The sequence below is a fragment of the Heterocephalus glaber genome, unplaced genomic scaffold, assembly GCF_053883595.1.
Source record: "Heterocephalus glaber isolate CG9 unplaced genomic scaffold, H.glaber_assembly_v1.0 deba00001720, whole genome shotgun sequence".
Lineage (NCBI taxonomy): Eukaryota > Metazoa > Chordata > Mammalia > Rodentia > Bathyergidae > Heterocephalus > Heterocephalus glaber.
This window is the reverse complement of record NW_028258433.1, coordinates 4380708-4398696: the sequence shown is the minus strand read 5'-3', so window position 1 is coordinate 4398696 and position 17989 is coordinate 4380708. Positions and strand designations below refer to the sequence as shown.

General features: G+C 39.2%; 1 protein-coding gene and 1 non-coding gene across 10 annotated transcripts in view; one reads left to right on the top strand and one right to left on the bottom strand.

Annotated features, from left to right (window-relative positions):
* Window positions 1-6126: 6126 nt before the first annotated feature.
* Window positions 6127-17989, bottom strand: part of Fry (FRY microtubule binding protein) — a 475943-nt gene continuing 464080 nt past the window's right edge. For all 9 annotated transcript variants that reach the window (XM_087199565.1, XM_087199561.1, XM_087199560.1 and 6 more), the window contains 2 exons: window positions 8176-8378; window positions 6127-7547 (listed from right to left, as the gene is read on the bottom strand). In XM_087199565.1, the coding sequence (XP_087055691.1) occupies window positions 7289-7547; window positions 8176-8378 (462 nt within the window). In that variant the 3' untranslated portion in view covers window positions 6127-7288. The remainder of the gene's footprint in view (window positions 7548-8175; window positions 8379-17989) is intronic.
* On the top strand, window positions 14446-14582 carry LOC147821693 (small nucleolar RNA SNORA2/SNORA34 family). Its single transcript, XR_015446703.1, has one exon. It is a non-coding gene; the product is annotated as a small nucleolar RNA SNORA2/SNORA34 family (small nucleolar RNA).

Here is a 17989-nt window from a genome sequence, read left to right as displayed (position 1 = left end):
ACAAAGGACTACTATCTAGAACATATAAAGAACTGAAAAAAAGTCAGACCCCCCAAATTTAAAGACCCAATTCTAAAATGGGCATCTGAAATGAACAGACATTTCTCAGACAAAGAAGTAAAAGCAGGAAATAAATATATAAAAAAATGTTCAACATCACTCGTCATTTGAGAGATGCAGATGAAAACAATACTGAGATTCCACCTCACCCCAGAAAGAATGGCTGCTATCATGAAATCAACCAATAACAAATGCTGGCAGGGGTGTGGGGAGAAAGGAACCCTTCTCCATTGTTGGTGGGAGTGCAGACTGGTGCAACCACTGTGGAAATCAGTATGGAGATACCTCAAAGAACTAGGACTGGAAGTCCCATTTGACCCCGCTATTCCCCTGCTAGGTATTTTCCCAAAAGAATTAAAAGAATCATACCACAGCAATATATGTGCACCCATGTTTATAGTGGCACAGTTCGTAATAGATAAAGGTTGGAAACAGCCCAAGTGCCCATCAACTGGAAACTGGATAAAGAAGATGTGTTTTTTTTTTTTTTTTTTATAAAATGGAGTACTACTCCTCCACAAAGAACAACAAACTAGAGACATTTATAGCTAAATGGATGCATATTGAGGCCATACTCTTAAGTGAAATAAATAGGACACACATGTATGAATACTGAATAGTTTCTTTAGTGCGAGAAACTTAAAGTGTAAATAAAGATTAAAAGGATTAATAACAAATAATTGATAATATGAAATAGGAAGAATAGGTCCAAAGGGGTAGGGGAGGTTGGAGGGGAAGGGGAAAGGAAAGAAGGGAAAGGAAAAATTATGAGAAAAGAGAAAAATGGAAACGAAGTCTTATGTAATCAGGGAAGGGTGGAGAGGGTGAAGGGTGCACAGGGAATGGGAAAAAAATAAGAACCAAGATACATCATGTACAGGTACAAGCACCCAATGATAAATGTAAATGTATTGTATACCTGAAATGTACCAATGGAAGAATTTAAGCAAAAAAATTTTTATTGGTACATTTTCAGTATGCAATATAATGACATTTATCATTGGAGATTTGTACCTTTACATAATATATCTTGATCCTTATTTTTTCCCCATTCCCCTGCCCTCCCTTCAACCTCTCCACCCCTCTCTATTTACAAAGACTTTGTGAATGGAATTATTATGAGAAAATGAAAAACTGGAAACAAAGTCAAATTGATTCTTTGTATCATGGTATGTAGCATTGCGCTGCTTAGCTTACCTGGGTTTCTAGTTGATGTTCTCTGGGCCTCTCCCATGTGGCTTTTCCTCTACTCAGCCAGGCAGAAAGTGTGTCTGAATTAAGATTTCTTAATGCACAGTAATGCCTCGGTTCATGAATGCTTCTGTTTGTGACCAGTTTGGTTTGCAAACAGAAGCATTTGACAAAAATTTGCTTCCATTCTCGAACTCTGAATCAGAGACGAAAACAACCTCAGTCATCTTCCCTGCTCTGACACATGATCATGGCTTTTTCTAGTCATAGTAACAGACAGACCTGTGTACACTTGCTGTGAAGTTTACTGTGTGTTTTTGTAGCACATACAGTATTATTCAAACCAGCATGGCTCCAGAGAAAGTGCAGAATGAACATAGCGATAGTGCAGGACAGTAATGAAGGTGATAGAAACGTGCAGAATAATAATGACTTAAGCAATGTTAGTATTCTCTCTTTGTACGTACTTTGTTTCATATTTTTGAGGTTAAAAACTATACATGGTTCAGAAGGATTAACCTTATTTACATTAAGCTTTTTGGGAAAATTTGATTCAGTTCCCGACCACATTCATAGGGATCAGAACAGATTAACCTTATTTACTTTGAAGACAAAAGGTAAGCATCCCTTGAAAATATCAGCAAAAGAGTGATTCTAATAGCTCATGGAATTTTAACTTGTTCAGAAGAGAAGACAGGTGAGGCCCACAGATTGTTACTCTTGATAGCAGGAGAATTGTTAGGGTTGGGGCTGAATTCCTGAGCAGGAGGCCAGAAAGGTAGACTCTAGAGCTGGTACATTCCACTGTTGAGAATGAGGCATTGGTGTAGCCATAGAATTGGATGGCTAAAGTGCAGCACTGCAAGGATCCCTGCAGGTAAACATGTTAGCAGACTGAGAGGAAGATTTTATGTGGTTTATCTGCAAGGACGCTCAAGTCCCTGGAAGATGTCAAATGTTGAGAAGAGATGGAGAAGATACTGAGTAAGGAGGGGGAGTGAGCAGGTGGGATTTAAGCCAGGTTTCAACTGCAGCTGCATATTGAAATGATCTGGGAAGTGTTATAAATTATCCACAGGAAGGCTCTACCTGTGGGTTTGATTTAAGGGATTTGGGGTGGGGCCTGTGCTTCAGAATGTTTAATAAGCTTCCCTGATGATTTTAAGGCAGATGAGGATCACAAACACTGCTGTGGACAACAGTGATGGGGCTGAAAGGAGAGGATGACTAGTACAGCTGGGTGGCGTGAATCTGTCTCTGGATTTTTTGAAATAACTGTAAGAAGGGTGGAGTTGAACACTGGAGGAGAATGAGGGGGAATTTTCTCTTTGTCTTAGCTCTGGAACCCCTGCAAGTTCCCACAGGTGGTTTAAATTCTTGGAATCTGAAGTTGGCATCCAAAATCACAGCACGAGTTTGCTGTTCCAAGCAGGATCTGTGCAAGAGGAGGTGGTGACAGAGAAGGAAACATCTGTCAGGAAAGGGATCTGTACATGGACTGCAGTGAATTCTAGCCACTCACTTCCTGTGACCGCAAACAGGAAACAAACAAAAAAATCACAAAAAAATCACTACACAAACACCCTTAGTGGAAAAATGACTAGGGGTGTGGTGCAGAAGAAAGAGCATTTTGCTGTATAATAAGTTCCTCGTACTTCGATGTCTTGCAATGTAGGGTGTTTTCCTAAAGTGCCAATTGGGGGGACCTTGCTCTGGATTTACCAAATGGGTCTATCAATGGCCTAATCTGAGAGATTTTCTGTATCTGACAAGAGCCTTGGGGGTGATTAAGTTTGAGAGCCACAAAACAGTGTTTCAGTCTTGGCAGTGGGTTAGAATCAGCTGGGGAGGTTTAAGCATCACTGGATCATGAGCACTGCTTGTAACTAGTGATGTCCATCTCTGGAGTGCAGCCTGGGTCTTGGTAGTCTGAGTCCCCACATGGTCATCTGATGTGCAGTTCAAGATTTGAACTCATTGCCTACATTCTGACTCTTACAATTCTTTTTTTTGTTGTTGCTACCTTTTTTGGCTACTGGAGATCAAACTCAGGACCTTGAGCTTGCGAAGCAGGTGGCATGATTCTCACAATTCTTACAAGATCTCCATCCAAGATCCCTATCCAACTGGCCCATACAGAGAAGTGTACTCGTTTTTCCTCAAGGGCTTAAAATAGCATCCTCCTATCTTTGGCCCTGACTTCTCTCAACAGACTCACAAATACACCTGTTTTCGCACCATCTTGTCTTGGACATCTGATGGGTACCTCAAAGCCAACATGTATGAACAAGAAATCTTAATTTCCACCTCCCAAATGTGTACTTCCTATATATGTAATTATCGTTTCACATATATAATTTAGTGGCAAAAGTATATTCACCAGGTTGTATAACCACTACTGACTCCAGAAATTTTTCATCATCCTAAATGCAGTGATTCTTTTAAAAATATAAGTCAAAACATGTCACTTTTTGCCCCCAAATATTCAGCAGCTTCCCAACTCACCCAAGAAGGGATTGTGTCTTTCCTGAGGCCCACAGAGTCCTTTCTGCTGCTTCTTTTAACACATTCTTCTTCACTCATTTTTCTGAGTGCTGGTTTCCTTGCTGTCCTTTTAGCAAGAGGATCCTGCTCCTGTTTCAGGATCTTTGCCTTAATTTTTCCCCATGTGCTCTTTCTTCCAGCTATCCATGTTATAGCTTCACTTTATTCAGAGCTCTATTCAGGTTATCACCTTCCGAGAAAGGCTTTCTATGCCACTCTTCCTAAAACAGCACCTTTGTTAACCAGAGTAACACCTTTGTTATTCTGTCCGCATTTTGCTGTTTTTCATGGCACCTACCACCACATCACATAGATAGCCAAGCACTAAAAAGTATGAACTCCATGAAAGAAAGGACCACATCTGTCTGGGTAACTGTGGTCTCCCCTAGGACTGTGCCTACCCCGAGTGGGCATTTAATATTTGCTGAGTGAAGGAAATATCTAAGCTTATGATACGTATTCAAATATTCATCCATCCAATGTAAATGTATTGAAAACCTTAAAAACCAGCTTTGAGATATAATTAACATCATAAAATTCACCTGGGGATACTAAATTTATGTTGTTCAGGCAGATATTTAGAAGCAGGTAGAAGCTATGGATATGTAAGCAGCCTGGAGGCATGGTTCTTCTCTCTAGAATTCTGTAATTCACTGAAAAGGTCAGTTTGTTAAAAGCCAGGAGCTTAAATCTTGACTCTGTGTCAATGTGTGTAATGTTACAAGCATCTTTATTTCACAGCTGTTCTAACATATTTTCTTAATGTTCTCACCTATGGGTGGAAGTAAGACATCCATATGCCTCTAAAAACCCATAGTCCTTTTTCCAAAACACCCTATTTGGAGACTGTAATTTTAATCAAATTTTGTCTAAATTACAGAAGGCCTAACTTGATTGCTTTCTTATGCAAATAGATATAAAGTATATCTTGTTCTGGCTCTAGAAAGCACTGAGATAAGAGAAAGCATCTCTCTTTGTTATCAATGTATCTGTCAGACATCTACTTTTCAACAGTAGCCCAACTTCTCTGTAGCCTTGGGGAAGGCAGTCAGACATCTACTTTTCATCAGTAGCCCAACTTCTCTGTAGCCTTGGGGAAGGCAGTGAAAATATTTGAACAGAGGCACAGCACTATAATAGCCAAGGAGGTTTGATGATGACTCTACAATTACTGCTGGGCTCAGCTGCAGTTGTTGCTCCTCTCCAACACAAAATTTCCCACTCTACTCAATGTAAAGAAGATGAAAAAATACAGGAAATGTAGAAAAAAACTGCATTACCAAAATTATTTTTTAAAATAAAATTATAAGAAAGACAAACTCTGCTACTTCCTATGATTACAGTCCAATATGGCAGAGTACAATATACTATTAACATCCTTTATCTTTTTTTTTTTTTGTACTGGGGATTGAACTCGGGACCTTGCACTTGCAAGGCAGGTGGTGGCACCACTGAGCTAAATCCCTGGCCTCACTCAGTGGTTCTGCCACCTGCCTTGCAAGTGCAAGGACCAGAGTTTGATCCCCGGTACCAAAACAACCCCCCCCCCCCAAAACAAGAGTAAAGCGTCACTAAGGCTGTTTGATGGATAAGAGGGCATACTGGAAAACCCAGTCATGACTCGTCAGACTTCTCTACTGTGACTGCCAATAAAACTCTCTGAGGGGTAGCTAATTTGGTTACCCACAGGATCCTGTATTGTATGAGGTATGTTTCACAGTGATCATGATTCAGTTTTCTACAAACTACAGCAAATCATCTTTTAGCTGAAAAAGTTAACTTATCAAACAGCCTCCCTTCTGCAGGATACTCCTAGAGAATAACAACTAATGACTCAGTACTTGTATACCAGTAAAGCAAATTATATTTGTTAATCCAAGTAAAATATCTGCAGGAAGATGATATGTTAGGCTGCTATGTGTCTCTGTGCTCCTTTTTTTTCTAGTAGGGTAGTTAGTGATAGAATGAAAGTTTTCCTATTTTTTCCTGCTTAATATACAGTGTATTTCAAAAATGTAACAATGGTAACCTAATAACTTAAGATAGGTTTTGGACAGTTAAAGCACTCTTTCTTTTCTGATTTTTCTCTTTGAATGATTTTGGAGAGAACTTGTGGAAGGTCAGTTTTTTAAAAAGTATTGCTTCCAAAGTGACTCTATTTACCTCTGACTTCAGTGGCCATATATCTTACAAACCCACTAGTTGCCACTTGTTGACTACATGTGAATGAATGGTGTCCCTTGGGGTTGTCACTACTGCGGCCCACATGGGAAACTATAAGTGTGTGTCAAACATTTTCATGAACCAAAAATAAAATCCATGGTCATCATGTATTTTGTCTTTGCATTTTTTTTGTCTAAAGAAAGTTCTGAACAGAGTATCAATCAAGATTACATCACAAAACTTTAAATGTATTTACAGCATGAATAAGTTACATAAACTTTGAATATGTTTCTGATGTGTAACAGATTCACATGCACACATCTAACACTTTGACAGCATAAAGTTTAAGGAGGAAACTTAAGAATGACCCTTTACATATATATTACAAATAAAATACAACATTATTCTTAAGAAACAAAGTGACAACTCATCTCTTTATGATTCTATTCTGCCTATCCAAATGGATGTTATGCATGCTTGAGAGGTGAAAAGACTTGGAATTCATGTGAATAACTTTTCTCTATAAAATGGCAAAGTTAATTAAAATTAACACTTATCCTTCTGTAGTATAAATATATTAATAAAAGCAACCTTCTAGTAAAAAGCAGCCAAGATCCTTAAAGAGAGTCTATCTGGATCAATTTTGGGGCAAAGAGATCCAGGGCCTTCAGAAACAGTAGCCTAGCAACATAAGAAAGGTACCTCATAGCAGCTCTTTTGACGTACAGTAATCGTATTCAGATAACAGTGTGCGTTAAATTGTAGTCCATTTATGATTCCCATTTCCAACACACAGGCTGTCTGCTTTTAACTGTCTTACAGTTTTTCAGTGGCCAGCTTCATTCTGCCTGCCCCTTTCTCATCTCACCAAAAACAAAACAAAACAGAACAAAGAGGGAAAAAGGAAAAAGAAAGGGAACAAATGTACAAGTTGTACAATATAAAATTTTCTGAAGTAAAGAAAACATTGCACTTTTGCTAATCTAAAACTGTTTCTTGAAAGGAAGGTGTTGTTCAGTGTCGTCGGCTTTGGTATGCAATGGAAGTCACTTCTTCAGTAGTGAGTTGCATTTGCTCAGGAAAGGGCTAACACCTTTGTGCCACACAGCAGGATGGGTGGAGTCTGTCTTAGGATGTCCTTTGCTACCTTGGTTCTTAAAGTATTGCTATACGTTGCAAGTTCTGTCATCCTCTTTAGAAAAAGTCCTGCAGGTAACAAGAGGGAGAACAGTCTGTCCAAGCCTTCTGAAGGCTGAGAAGACACTGAATGACACTGCCCCAGCATGGCAGCACCCCCAGCTTGGAAACCAGGGGGGATGGGAGGCTCTTGTCAGAGACTAGTGCCAGAAACACTAGAGTCTGGGAGGAAAGCGGTGAGGACTCGGTAACTCTGCGCCCTGCGGATCATGTCCCGGATTTCCATGTTTAGCTCCATCAACTTGGTGCAGATTTCGGTCAGACTCTGGTTAGATCCCACCAGTGCGTAAGTACCTGTCTGTCCCAGCGTTTGGTGACGGAAATAAATATTCAGTAGTGTCTGGACCTCATCATCAGAACTGCTTCCAAAGATGTCATTGGGCCACAGACTTCTGCAGTCAAGAAAGATAGCACAGATTAGAGGCACTGCTGGTCACAAAGTTGGGAGGCTATGAGACTTTGTTGGCATAAGACTATTACTCTAAAAAAGCTTTACTGAGATACTGTCATACCGTATACTTCACCTATCTAAAGTATGCAATCCCACGGGTTTCTGTATATTCAAAGCTGTGCAACTACCACTATGTTCAGTTTTAGACTAGTGAATATTGTTTTTGATAAAAGTATCATAACTATAAAAATATCAGAATAGAATGTGATACTCTTAAAATATCTATCTCATTTGTAATAACATTCTGGTTCCAGTCAATGTGAAGACAATGTGAGGATGTAGGGGAGACCCAAAAAGTGTGGATTTGGATATTAGTTTTAAATGATATAGAGGTTACTTTTCAAGTGCTTGAACATTTTAGAGATGACAAATGACCAGAAACAATCCCAGTACTTTCAATGTGTAAGGTCTGAAAGCCAAGTATTTCTGGCATTGCAAGTAAAGATCTGAGAAGAGATATGAAAAATATCTAGACATTACTTCTGTAGCGAGTTCATCCTGAACCATGACAAAGTCACAGTTAGGTGTGTATTTCCTGTAACCATCTCTAAAAGAAACAGGAGAGTGACCTGCATTCTCTGATTTGCCGCAAGGCTTTTCCAAGCTCGTTATTCTTCAGGCACTCCAGCATGGACTGGATGGCTGCCTCGGTGGATGTGAAGGTGGGCTTGGACCATGCACCCTCTATATAAAGAGGGTCCGTGGCAATGGCTGCAGTGGCCTCCTTCAGGTTTCTCTTCAGGTCACTCAGTTCCCTGGACATATTCAGCAGCTGTTTCAAAACAACAAAAACATACTGTATTTAGGTGCAGGCTGGGTTTTACATCCCAAAGTGAAAGAAATTTGATCAGGTGGGTCTGTTTAAGTACAAGCTTACTATCTTGGTAAATTAAAACAAGACGGATGATATTGTACTATGAGGTTTGTGTAAAGGATGGAGGGGATATGCATTAAGTAACTTTACTTATGAAAAGCTAGAATGACCTCCTTGTAAAAAAGATGAAGGCTTCATTTAAAATGTTTTGTTTAACTAGAAAGGACAAAAATGCAGACGTAGAGTGCACCAGAGAACAGGTCCAAGGGTAGGGTAGATCTGGGTTCAATGCCAATACTGCAGTACAACTGTCTCCCCATCCACAGGAATATGTTCTAAGAACCCTAGTGGATACCTGAGATCATAGACAGGTGAGACCAAGGATTCAACAGAGCAGCTGCTTGCTGAAGAGTTTAGAGCAGATAAAAAGAAGCTGTGTGCTTCTCAGGACAATAGGAAAGATGTCTCGAGGCATCTCAGAGATCTGCCAGGGCAGAACTGTTGAAAAAAAATAGCCCCAGGTCCCACTGGGCATTCTGGCTTGCTGGTAAAACACTGGGCTACTGCAGCCTTGGTTTAAAGGGGCTCAGACTTAGCTCCTGCAAGTGTCAGACCCTGGCACTGTCTGCATGATGCTGCTTTTTCAGGTGTGCAGAATATGAGAGTTACAAGGTCCTGGCAGCTTCCACCAAGATTTCAAAGGAAAGCCTGGGAGACCAGGCAAAAATCTGTCTTGGGATCTAAGGCCCTGCAGAATGTGCTTGATGGTATGATGCATACCATCATACTAGAGTTGTGGAAGTGAAGCCACAGGGAGACCCCAGAAATTATGAAACACCCTCCAAAGAAAGCTGCAAGCAGTGTGATACACAAGCCTCGGGAAGCTGCAAATGTCACCTTTCAGCCTTTGAGAGCAGCCATATGGGTAGAGACCAACAGAGCCATAGAAGCAGGGATTTCTCCATCAACCCGGAGGTCCAGGCAAAGATCTATGGACTGGAAGGAGCCACTGCAGAGAGCCTCCACAAGAGCAATGCCCACCAGAATTGTAGGGTCAGACTGTTGCAGAAGGTCCCTACCAGGGCAATGCCCAGTGGAGCTGCAGGGGAAGGACTGCCATTGAGATCCCACAACTGTAGAGCTACCAGTGTGCAAAAATCAATCCAGAAGAGCTACACTCAAAAGGGTGAGAAATGAAGCATAAGCTAGTCTAGGAAAGCCTCATAGGAGTGAGGCTGCCCAAAGCCTTGGGGGACTCAGCTCAGCATCAGTGGAGGCAGGATGCCAGGCCTGGAACTTTGGGATTTAATGTTTACCCTGCTAGGTTTTGGTCTTGCTTTGGGCTGATTACTCCTTTCCATCTGCCTATTCCTCTCTTTTGGAATGGGAATGTTTACCCTATGCCAGTCCCACCATTGTATCTTGGAAATATGTACCTCGTTTTGATTTTATATACTCAGAGCTGCAAGAAGGTTGCCTTGAGTGTCAGATAAGCCATTGAGATTTTGAGTTAATGTTAGGAATGGGTTAAGGCTTTCGGGTTATTTGGATGGAATGACTTCATGTTGTATGTGAGAAGGACATGAGTTTCAGGAGTAAGGCCTAGGAGCGAAATGCTAAGGTTTGTTCCCCTAAATTCATGGAGTTTAATCTTCAAAGTTTTATGTTCATGGATTAAGAGGGGGTACCTTAAGGAGACTATCGTGTCTAGAGGTGGGGCCTTTGGGAAGTGACCAGATTAGATCTGTGGGGTGGGGCTTCCATAATTGAATCCTAGTAACTTTATAAGGAAAGCAAGACCAGACACAAGAGATACACAAGTGCTCCCATTGTGATGTGATGCAGCTAGAACCTGTGCCATGCTGTTTGGACTTCAGCCGCCCAAACTGAAAGCTAAATAAATCTTTTTTCTTTATAAAGTAGCCAGTGTCACATATTTGTTACTGTAATGAAAAGCTAATACATATACAGTAATATCTCAGTTAACAGATGCTTCTGTTTGCAAATAAAATTGTTTCGTAAAATTTTGCTCTGTTTCCAAACCTTGCATTGGGTGACAAATACGACAATGGGGATCTTTCCCAAAATTTTAAAACAAGTTTGTAAACTGAGGTACCACCTTACTGTGGGAAAATAGTAAGAGACTTCTATATATCTTAGTTCTTTTACCTTGAGACTGAAAATATCCACCTCACAGATCATTTTAAAAATTAAATGAAATAGGCCCCGCCTTCCAGCGACCAGCGAGCAGAAAGTGAGGAGCTCAGCCACGTGGAGCGGGGCTCCGTCCTGCCCACGCCCCACCTTCCAGCGACCAGGTTAGCCACGCGCTGCAGCCCCCACCCCTTGCCTCAGGCCTCCTGGCTTCGCTGGTACCTGGTTCCACACTACAGAGGCACAGGGGTCATAAAGGCCATTGTCCTGAGCTCCAGAAGATAGAGCAGAAGTGAACAACAGAGAGGGCCTCTCTCAGGCTCCTTGATGAAAACTGAAGTGCACTGGAAAAGTGAAGACAATCTCTGCAGTAAAAGGACACCAGACCACCGTACTTGGTAAGTTGGAGGGATCATCACTCCCATTGGAACCTGGACTATCTGCAGGGGAAGGGCAGCTGAAACCTGCAGGAAGACAGGGAGCTCAACTTGGAGCCAGAAATCGGCCTGAATCTCATGGGTCTGCTATTGGCCTGCTAAGACTCATTGACTTACATCTCCACACTGCTGCCCACATTGTCTATAGTGAATGGCCTGGAGGCCATTCTTTTTTATTTTTTGTTATTTTCAAAATTATTTTTTTCTCTCTTATTTTTAATTTTTATTTTTTTCTACTCTTTTCAAAGTTTTCTTTTCTTTTTCTTCTTTTTTTCTCTTTTCTTTCTCTCTCTCACTCTCTTGTTCTCTCACTGTCCAACATTGTTCTTCATCTTCCTTTTTGTTCCTGTTCTTTCTGGCCCTAATTTGGATTTCTTCTTTCTTTTTCTTTTCTTCTCTTTTTCCTTCTTTCGATTGTCATTAGTTTCTAGCCTCCTTATTGATATTAGGTTGTTCTGTTCTCATATTTGTTCTTTCATTCTGTCTTTTCTGCTTGTCTTCAACAGTTTCCTAGAGTTTGGGTGATCTTCCTGTGTCCTCTGGCTCACTGCTAACCTTTCCCTATCCTTCTACCTATCTATTCCTCCCTCCCCAACTCCTTCTAACTCCCCATCCGGAAGGGTAAAGTTGCTATACTGAAGAGTTTATTCACTATAAACATATGTTGGGCTGGTCTTCGATTTTGATTTAATTCACACAGTTAAAGGTGATAGATTAATAACTACCACAAATTGTCATTTTATAAGAGGTACTTGATGCTATGGTGTTGCTGATTGTATCACTTGAGGTAAGGTGTTGTGATTGATCTAATCAGTTGTCCTTCCTGGTATAATGAAAATAAGATGGCCTCAGAGTTATTAGAGACTCAAAACCTAAAGACCAGCTATATCTGGAAGACACCTCTGAGAAGCAATGATTCCATAAGGGTTCTAAATACAAGCAACAAAGATACTTACAATAAGCAATATTGAAGTATCAACCCAGGAATTAAACCCAAGGACAGTACCAAAAACAAAAATGAGAAGACATGTAAGCAAGGCACAAACCCAGACTTCCACCCCACAAAGGCAAATTCTGGGGGAAATGAGGTAGAAAAGCCCGATGATCACCCACCTGGACACCCTGAACTCATAGCACAGGAAGTAACAAGATGAATGAGGCTCTAGAAAAATTCAAAACAGAAATCATTTCCTAGATGACTACAGAAATAGTGAGCAGAATGAAAGACATGATTAGAGGCTCTAGAACAGAAACAGATAAAAAATAGATGAGCTCAGGACCATGATGGAAAGCATGAATGCCCAGAAATCATTTCCTAGATGACTACAGAAATAGTGAGCAGAATGAAAGACATGATTAGAGGCTCTAGAACAGAAACAGATAAAAAATAGATGAGCTCAGGACCATGATGGAAAGCATGAATGCCCAGCATAGGAAAGAAATGGAAACCATGAATACCCAACATAGGAGAGAAATATAATCCAGGAAACAGATTCAAATAGATATACAAGAGATTAAAAACTATATTGAAAGCATACACAGCAGACTGAGCCAATATGAAGACAGAATATCTGATATAGAAGACAGGATGGTGGTCAGTGACAAAGAAAAGAGAGATCTCTTAAAAAGAGTAAGGGATAATGAGAAATCAATCCAACAGCTCCTAGATGATGCAAAGAAGAATAATATAAGACTGATAGGATTCCATGAAAAACCAGGAGAAAGTACAAATGACATAAAAAAACTGTTCACAGAATTGACAGAAAACTTCCCAAACAAAGCAAAAGAATTGATATACACATAAGTGAGGCACATAGGACTCCAACTAGCCATGATCAAAAAATATCTATACCTAGATGAATAATAATCAAGATCCCGGAAACCCAACAGAAGAACAAAATACTACAAGCAGTCAGAGAAAAGAAACAAATAACATACAAAGGAAAGCCCATCAGAATCACAGCAGACTTTTCAACACAAACCTTCAAGTCAGGGAGAGCCTGGAGTGAGGTATTTCAAGACCTAAAAGAAAACAATGTCCAACCTAGACTGATGTATCCTGGAAAACTATCTTTCAAAGTTGATGGAGAAATAAGATACTTCCATGACAAAGAATACTTGAGAAACTTATGAACACCAAACGAATACCAAACAATTCTAAATACTATCCTAGGAAAAGATAACAAAGGTCACAACTCAATGAGGCCCAACAGAGCAAATTCATCAGGCAAAGCAAAAAATTAAAAAGAGAGGGAAAAAAATTAAAAAACCAACAACAGGAAAATAACATGACAATGATAAGTCAATACATGTCAGTTATAACCATCAATGTTAATGGCCTCAATTCACCAATCAAAAGAAATAGACTGGCAGAATGGGTCAAGAAGCAAGATCCAATAATATGCTGTACACAAGAAACACACCTAGTTCAAAAAGAAACTCATAGTCTGAAAGTAAAAGGATGGCAAACAGTTCTCCATGTGACAGGAACCCAGAGAAAAGCAGGCGTAGCAATCTTATTTGCAGACAAAGTAAATTTCAAACCAAAATTAATTAAGAGAGACAAAGAAGGACACTACATACTTGTAAAGGGAACAGTCCAAGAGGAAGAGATGACAATCATGAATATATATGCACCAAATAGTAATGCCCCCAACTATACAAAACAAATATTAGGGGACATGAAAAACCAATTAAGCACTAATACAATAGTAGTGGGGGACCTCAATACTCCACTGTGACAGACAGATCATCTAGACAAAAAATCAACAATGAAATAGTAGAACTGAACGAAGCTTTTGAACAAATGGACTTAATAGACGTCTACAGTGTTCCACCCCACAAAATCAAAATACACATTCTTTTTGGGTACACATGGGTCCTTCTCCAAAATAGACAACATACTAGCTCATAGAACATGTTTAAATGCAAAGGAATTGAAGTTATTCCATGTATATTATCAGACCACAGTGCAATTAAACTGGAGATTAATAGCATAAGAAACCACAAGAACTTCATGAACACATGGAAATTGAATAACACTCTCCTGAACAACCAATGGGTCACAGAGGAAATTAAAGAAGAAATTAGAGTTTTTACAAATAAATGATAATGCCAATACAACATAGAGGAATCTATGGGAAACAATGAAAGCAGTTCTATGAGGGAAATTCATAGCAGTGAATGCCCACACTAGGAAAACAACTAGCTCAAATAAACAACCTACTGCTGAATCTTAAGCTCCTAGAAAAAGAAGAGCAAGACAAACCCAAAGCTCTTAAGAGAGGAAATTATAAAGATCAGAGCAGAAATCAATGCAATGGAGACTAAGAGAACGATACAAAAAAATCAATGAATCAAAGAGTTGGTTTTTCAAAAGAATAAATAAAATCAATAAACCCTTAGCCAACCTTATCAAAAAAAAAAAAAAGGAACTGGCCCTGAATCAAGGCCGGCAGTTTTCTGAAGCTGTTGGTTTCAAGCAGGAGCCTAAAGAGATGTCTTTCTATAGTCTGTTGGCCATTTCAGAACTTGGCAAATGGAATGGTCAATTCATTAGAAAGAAACAGTACTAAACAAATTATACCCAGGCATGGTGGTGCATAGCTGTAATACCAGCACTTGGAAGGCTGAGGCAGGAGGATCGCTGCAGTTCGAGGCCAGCCTGGACTGCATTGTGAGACCCTATCTCAAAAAGCAAACAAACAAAATCTTTATCTCTCTTTATAGTTTTACATTTATTTAAAAATACATATCAGCATCAAAAAAAAAAAAAAAAAAAGGAAAGAAAAGGCTCAAATCCATGCAATTAGGAATGAAAAAGGTGAAGTCACAACAGACCCAGCAGAAATCCAGAGGATCATCAATACCTTCTTTGAGAACCTGTACTCTAATAAAATGGAAAACAGAAGAAAGGGACAGATTTCTAGATACATATGAATTACCAAAGTTGAATGAAGAAGATATAAAAATTCTAAACACGCCAATTACAATCAGTGAAATTGAAAACATAATTAAAAATTTACCAACAAAGAAAAGCCCAGGGCCTGATGGCTTTACTGCTGAGTTCTATGACATTTAGAGACCTATTGCCACTACTTTTAAACTTTCAATGAAATTGAAACAGAAGCAATACTTCCAAATTCATTCCTGGAAGCAAGTGTTACTTTGATTCCAAAACCAGGGAAAGACCCAACCAAAACAGAGAACTACAGGCCAATCTCTCTAATGAATATAGATGCAAAAATCTTCAATAAGATAATGGCAAACAGAATACAGAGGGTCACCAAGAAGATCATACACCCTGACCAAGTCAGATTTTTCCCGGGGATGCAAGGATGGTTCAACATTTGTAAATCAATAAATGTAATACACTGTATTAACAGAGTCAAGGACAAAAACCATATGATCATTTCAATAGATGCAGAAAAAGCATTTGACAAAATTCGACACCAATTCATGATAAAAACCCTACAGAAAATCAGAATAGAAGGTCTTTATCTCAACTTGTTAAAGGCTATCAATGAAAAACCAACAGCCAATATCATAATAATGGTCTAAAACTGAAAACCTTCATGCTAAAATCAGGAACAAGACAAGGATATCCACTACCACTACTCCTGTTCAATAAAGTTTTGGAAACATTAGCCACAGCAATTAGACAAGAGAAAGAAATAAAAGGAATAAAGATAGGAAAGAAAGAAGTTAAACTGTCATTTGCTGATGATATGATACTATACATAAAAGACCTTAAAAACTCCACCAAAAGACTTTTAGACTTAAATGACAGATTCAGTAGAGTAGCTGGATACAAGGTTAACACTCAAAAACCAATAGCCTTCTCATACACAAATAACAGACTCACTGAAAGAGAAATTAGGAAAACAATCCCTTTCAGAATAGCATCCAAAAAAATGAAATATCTAGGAATCAGTCTAACGAAGGAAGCAAAAGACTTCTACACTGAGAACTACAGCACTCTGAAAAAAAGAGATTGAAGAGGATATAAGAAAATGGAAAGCATCCCCTGTTCCTAGGTGGGAAGAGCCAATATAGTGAAAATGGCCATACTTTCAAAACTGCTATATAGATTCAATGCAATCCTGATTAAAATCCCCACAAGATATTTCACAGAACTAGATAAAACAATCCAAAAGTTCATCTGTAACCAGAAGAGACCTAGAATAGCAAAATCAATTCTAGGCAACAGGGTCATGGCAAGTAGTATCACAATTTCCAACTTGAAACTATACTACAAAGTCACTGTGATAAAAACAGCATGGTACTGGCAAAGAAACACACCCGAGGAGCAGTGGAGTAGATTAGAAGATGCAGAAACAACTCCAGACATACTCAGCCACCTCATCTTTGACAAAGGAACCAACCACCCTCACTGGAGGAAAGACAGCCTATTTAATAAGTGGTGTTGGAAAAACTGGATTTCAACTTGCCAAAGATTAAAACTAGATTCGTATCTATCACCATGCACTAAACTAAGATCGAAGTGGATTGAAGATCTAAATATTAAAGCAGAAATGCTAAACTTGCTGGAATATAAGTTAGGTATAACTCTTGAAGACATTGGCATAGGAAAGGACTTTATGAACAAATCCTCAATAGCACGGTAACTAGCACAAAAAATGAACAACTGAGATCTCATCTTATTAGAAAGCTTCTGCACTGCAAGAGAAACCACCAACAGAGCTAAGAGACAACCTACAATGTGGGAAAACATTTTTAGCAGCTGTACCTCAGACAAAGGACTACTATCTAGAATATATAGAGAACTAAAAAATATCAGACCCCCCCAAATATAAAGACCCAATTCACAAATGGGCATCTGAAATGAACAGACATTTCTCAGGCAAAGAAGTAAAAACAGCAAATAAACATATGAAAAAATGTTCAATATCACTGGTCATCTGAGAGATGCAAATGAAAATAACACTGAGATTCCACCTCACACCAGAAAGAATGGCTACTATCATGAAATCAACAAATAACAAATGCTGGCAGGGTTGTGGGGAGAAAGGAACCCTTCTTTAGTGTTGGTGGGAGTGCAGAGAGGTGCAACCATTGTGGAAGTCAGTATGGAGATACCTCAAACAACAAGGATCGAAGTCTTATTTGATCCAGCTACTCCTCTACAGGGTATCTTCCCAAAAGAATGAAAGGAATCATACCACAGTGATATATGCACACCCATGTTTATAGCAGCACAGTTTGTAATAGCTAAAACTTGGAAACAGCCCAAGTGCCCATCAACTGGAGACTGGATAAAGAAGATGTGGTTTTTTTTTTTAATAAAAGGGAGTACTACTCAGCCATAAAGAATGAAGAACTAGGGCCGGGGATTTAGCTCAGTGGTTCTGCTGCCTGCCTCACAAGTGCAAGGACCTGAGTTCGATCCCCAGTATCAAAAAAAAAAAAAAAAAAAAAAAAAAAAAAAAAAAAGAATGAGGAACTGGAAACATTTGTAGCTAAGTGGATGCACATTGAGGCTATACTCTTAAGTGAAATAAATAGGACACACATGTATAAATACAGAACAGTTTCTCTGGTGTGAAAAATTAAAAGTGTAAATAAGAATCAAAATGTATAATTGATATCATGAAATAGGAAGAAAATATCTAAAGGAGTAGTGGAAGTGGGAGGGGTAGGGGAAAGGAAAGAAGGGAAAAGAAAAAATATGAGAAAAGGAAAAACATGGAAACAAAGTCTTTGTAAATAGGGAAGGATGGAGAGGGTGAAGGGAGGGCAGGGGAATGGGGAAAAAAAGAATAAGAACCAAGATACATCATGTAAAGGTACAAGATCCCAATGATGAATGTAACTGTATGGCATACCTAAAATGTACCAATAAACTAAATGGAAAAAAAATTAAGTGAAGTAACACTTATAAAATGCTTAGTACAAATTGGTATGTAAGTGCTCAGTAATTGTAATAGTGAATACGGAACCCATTCTAACAATCAGTAT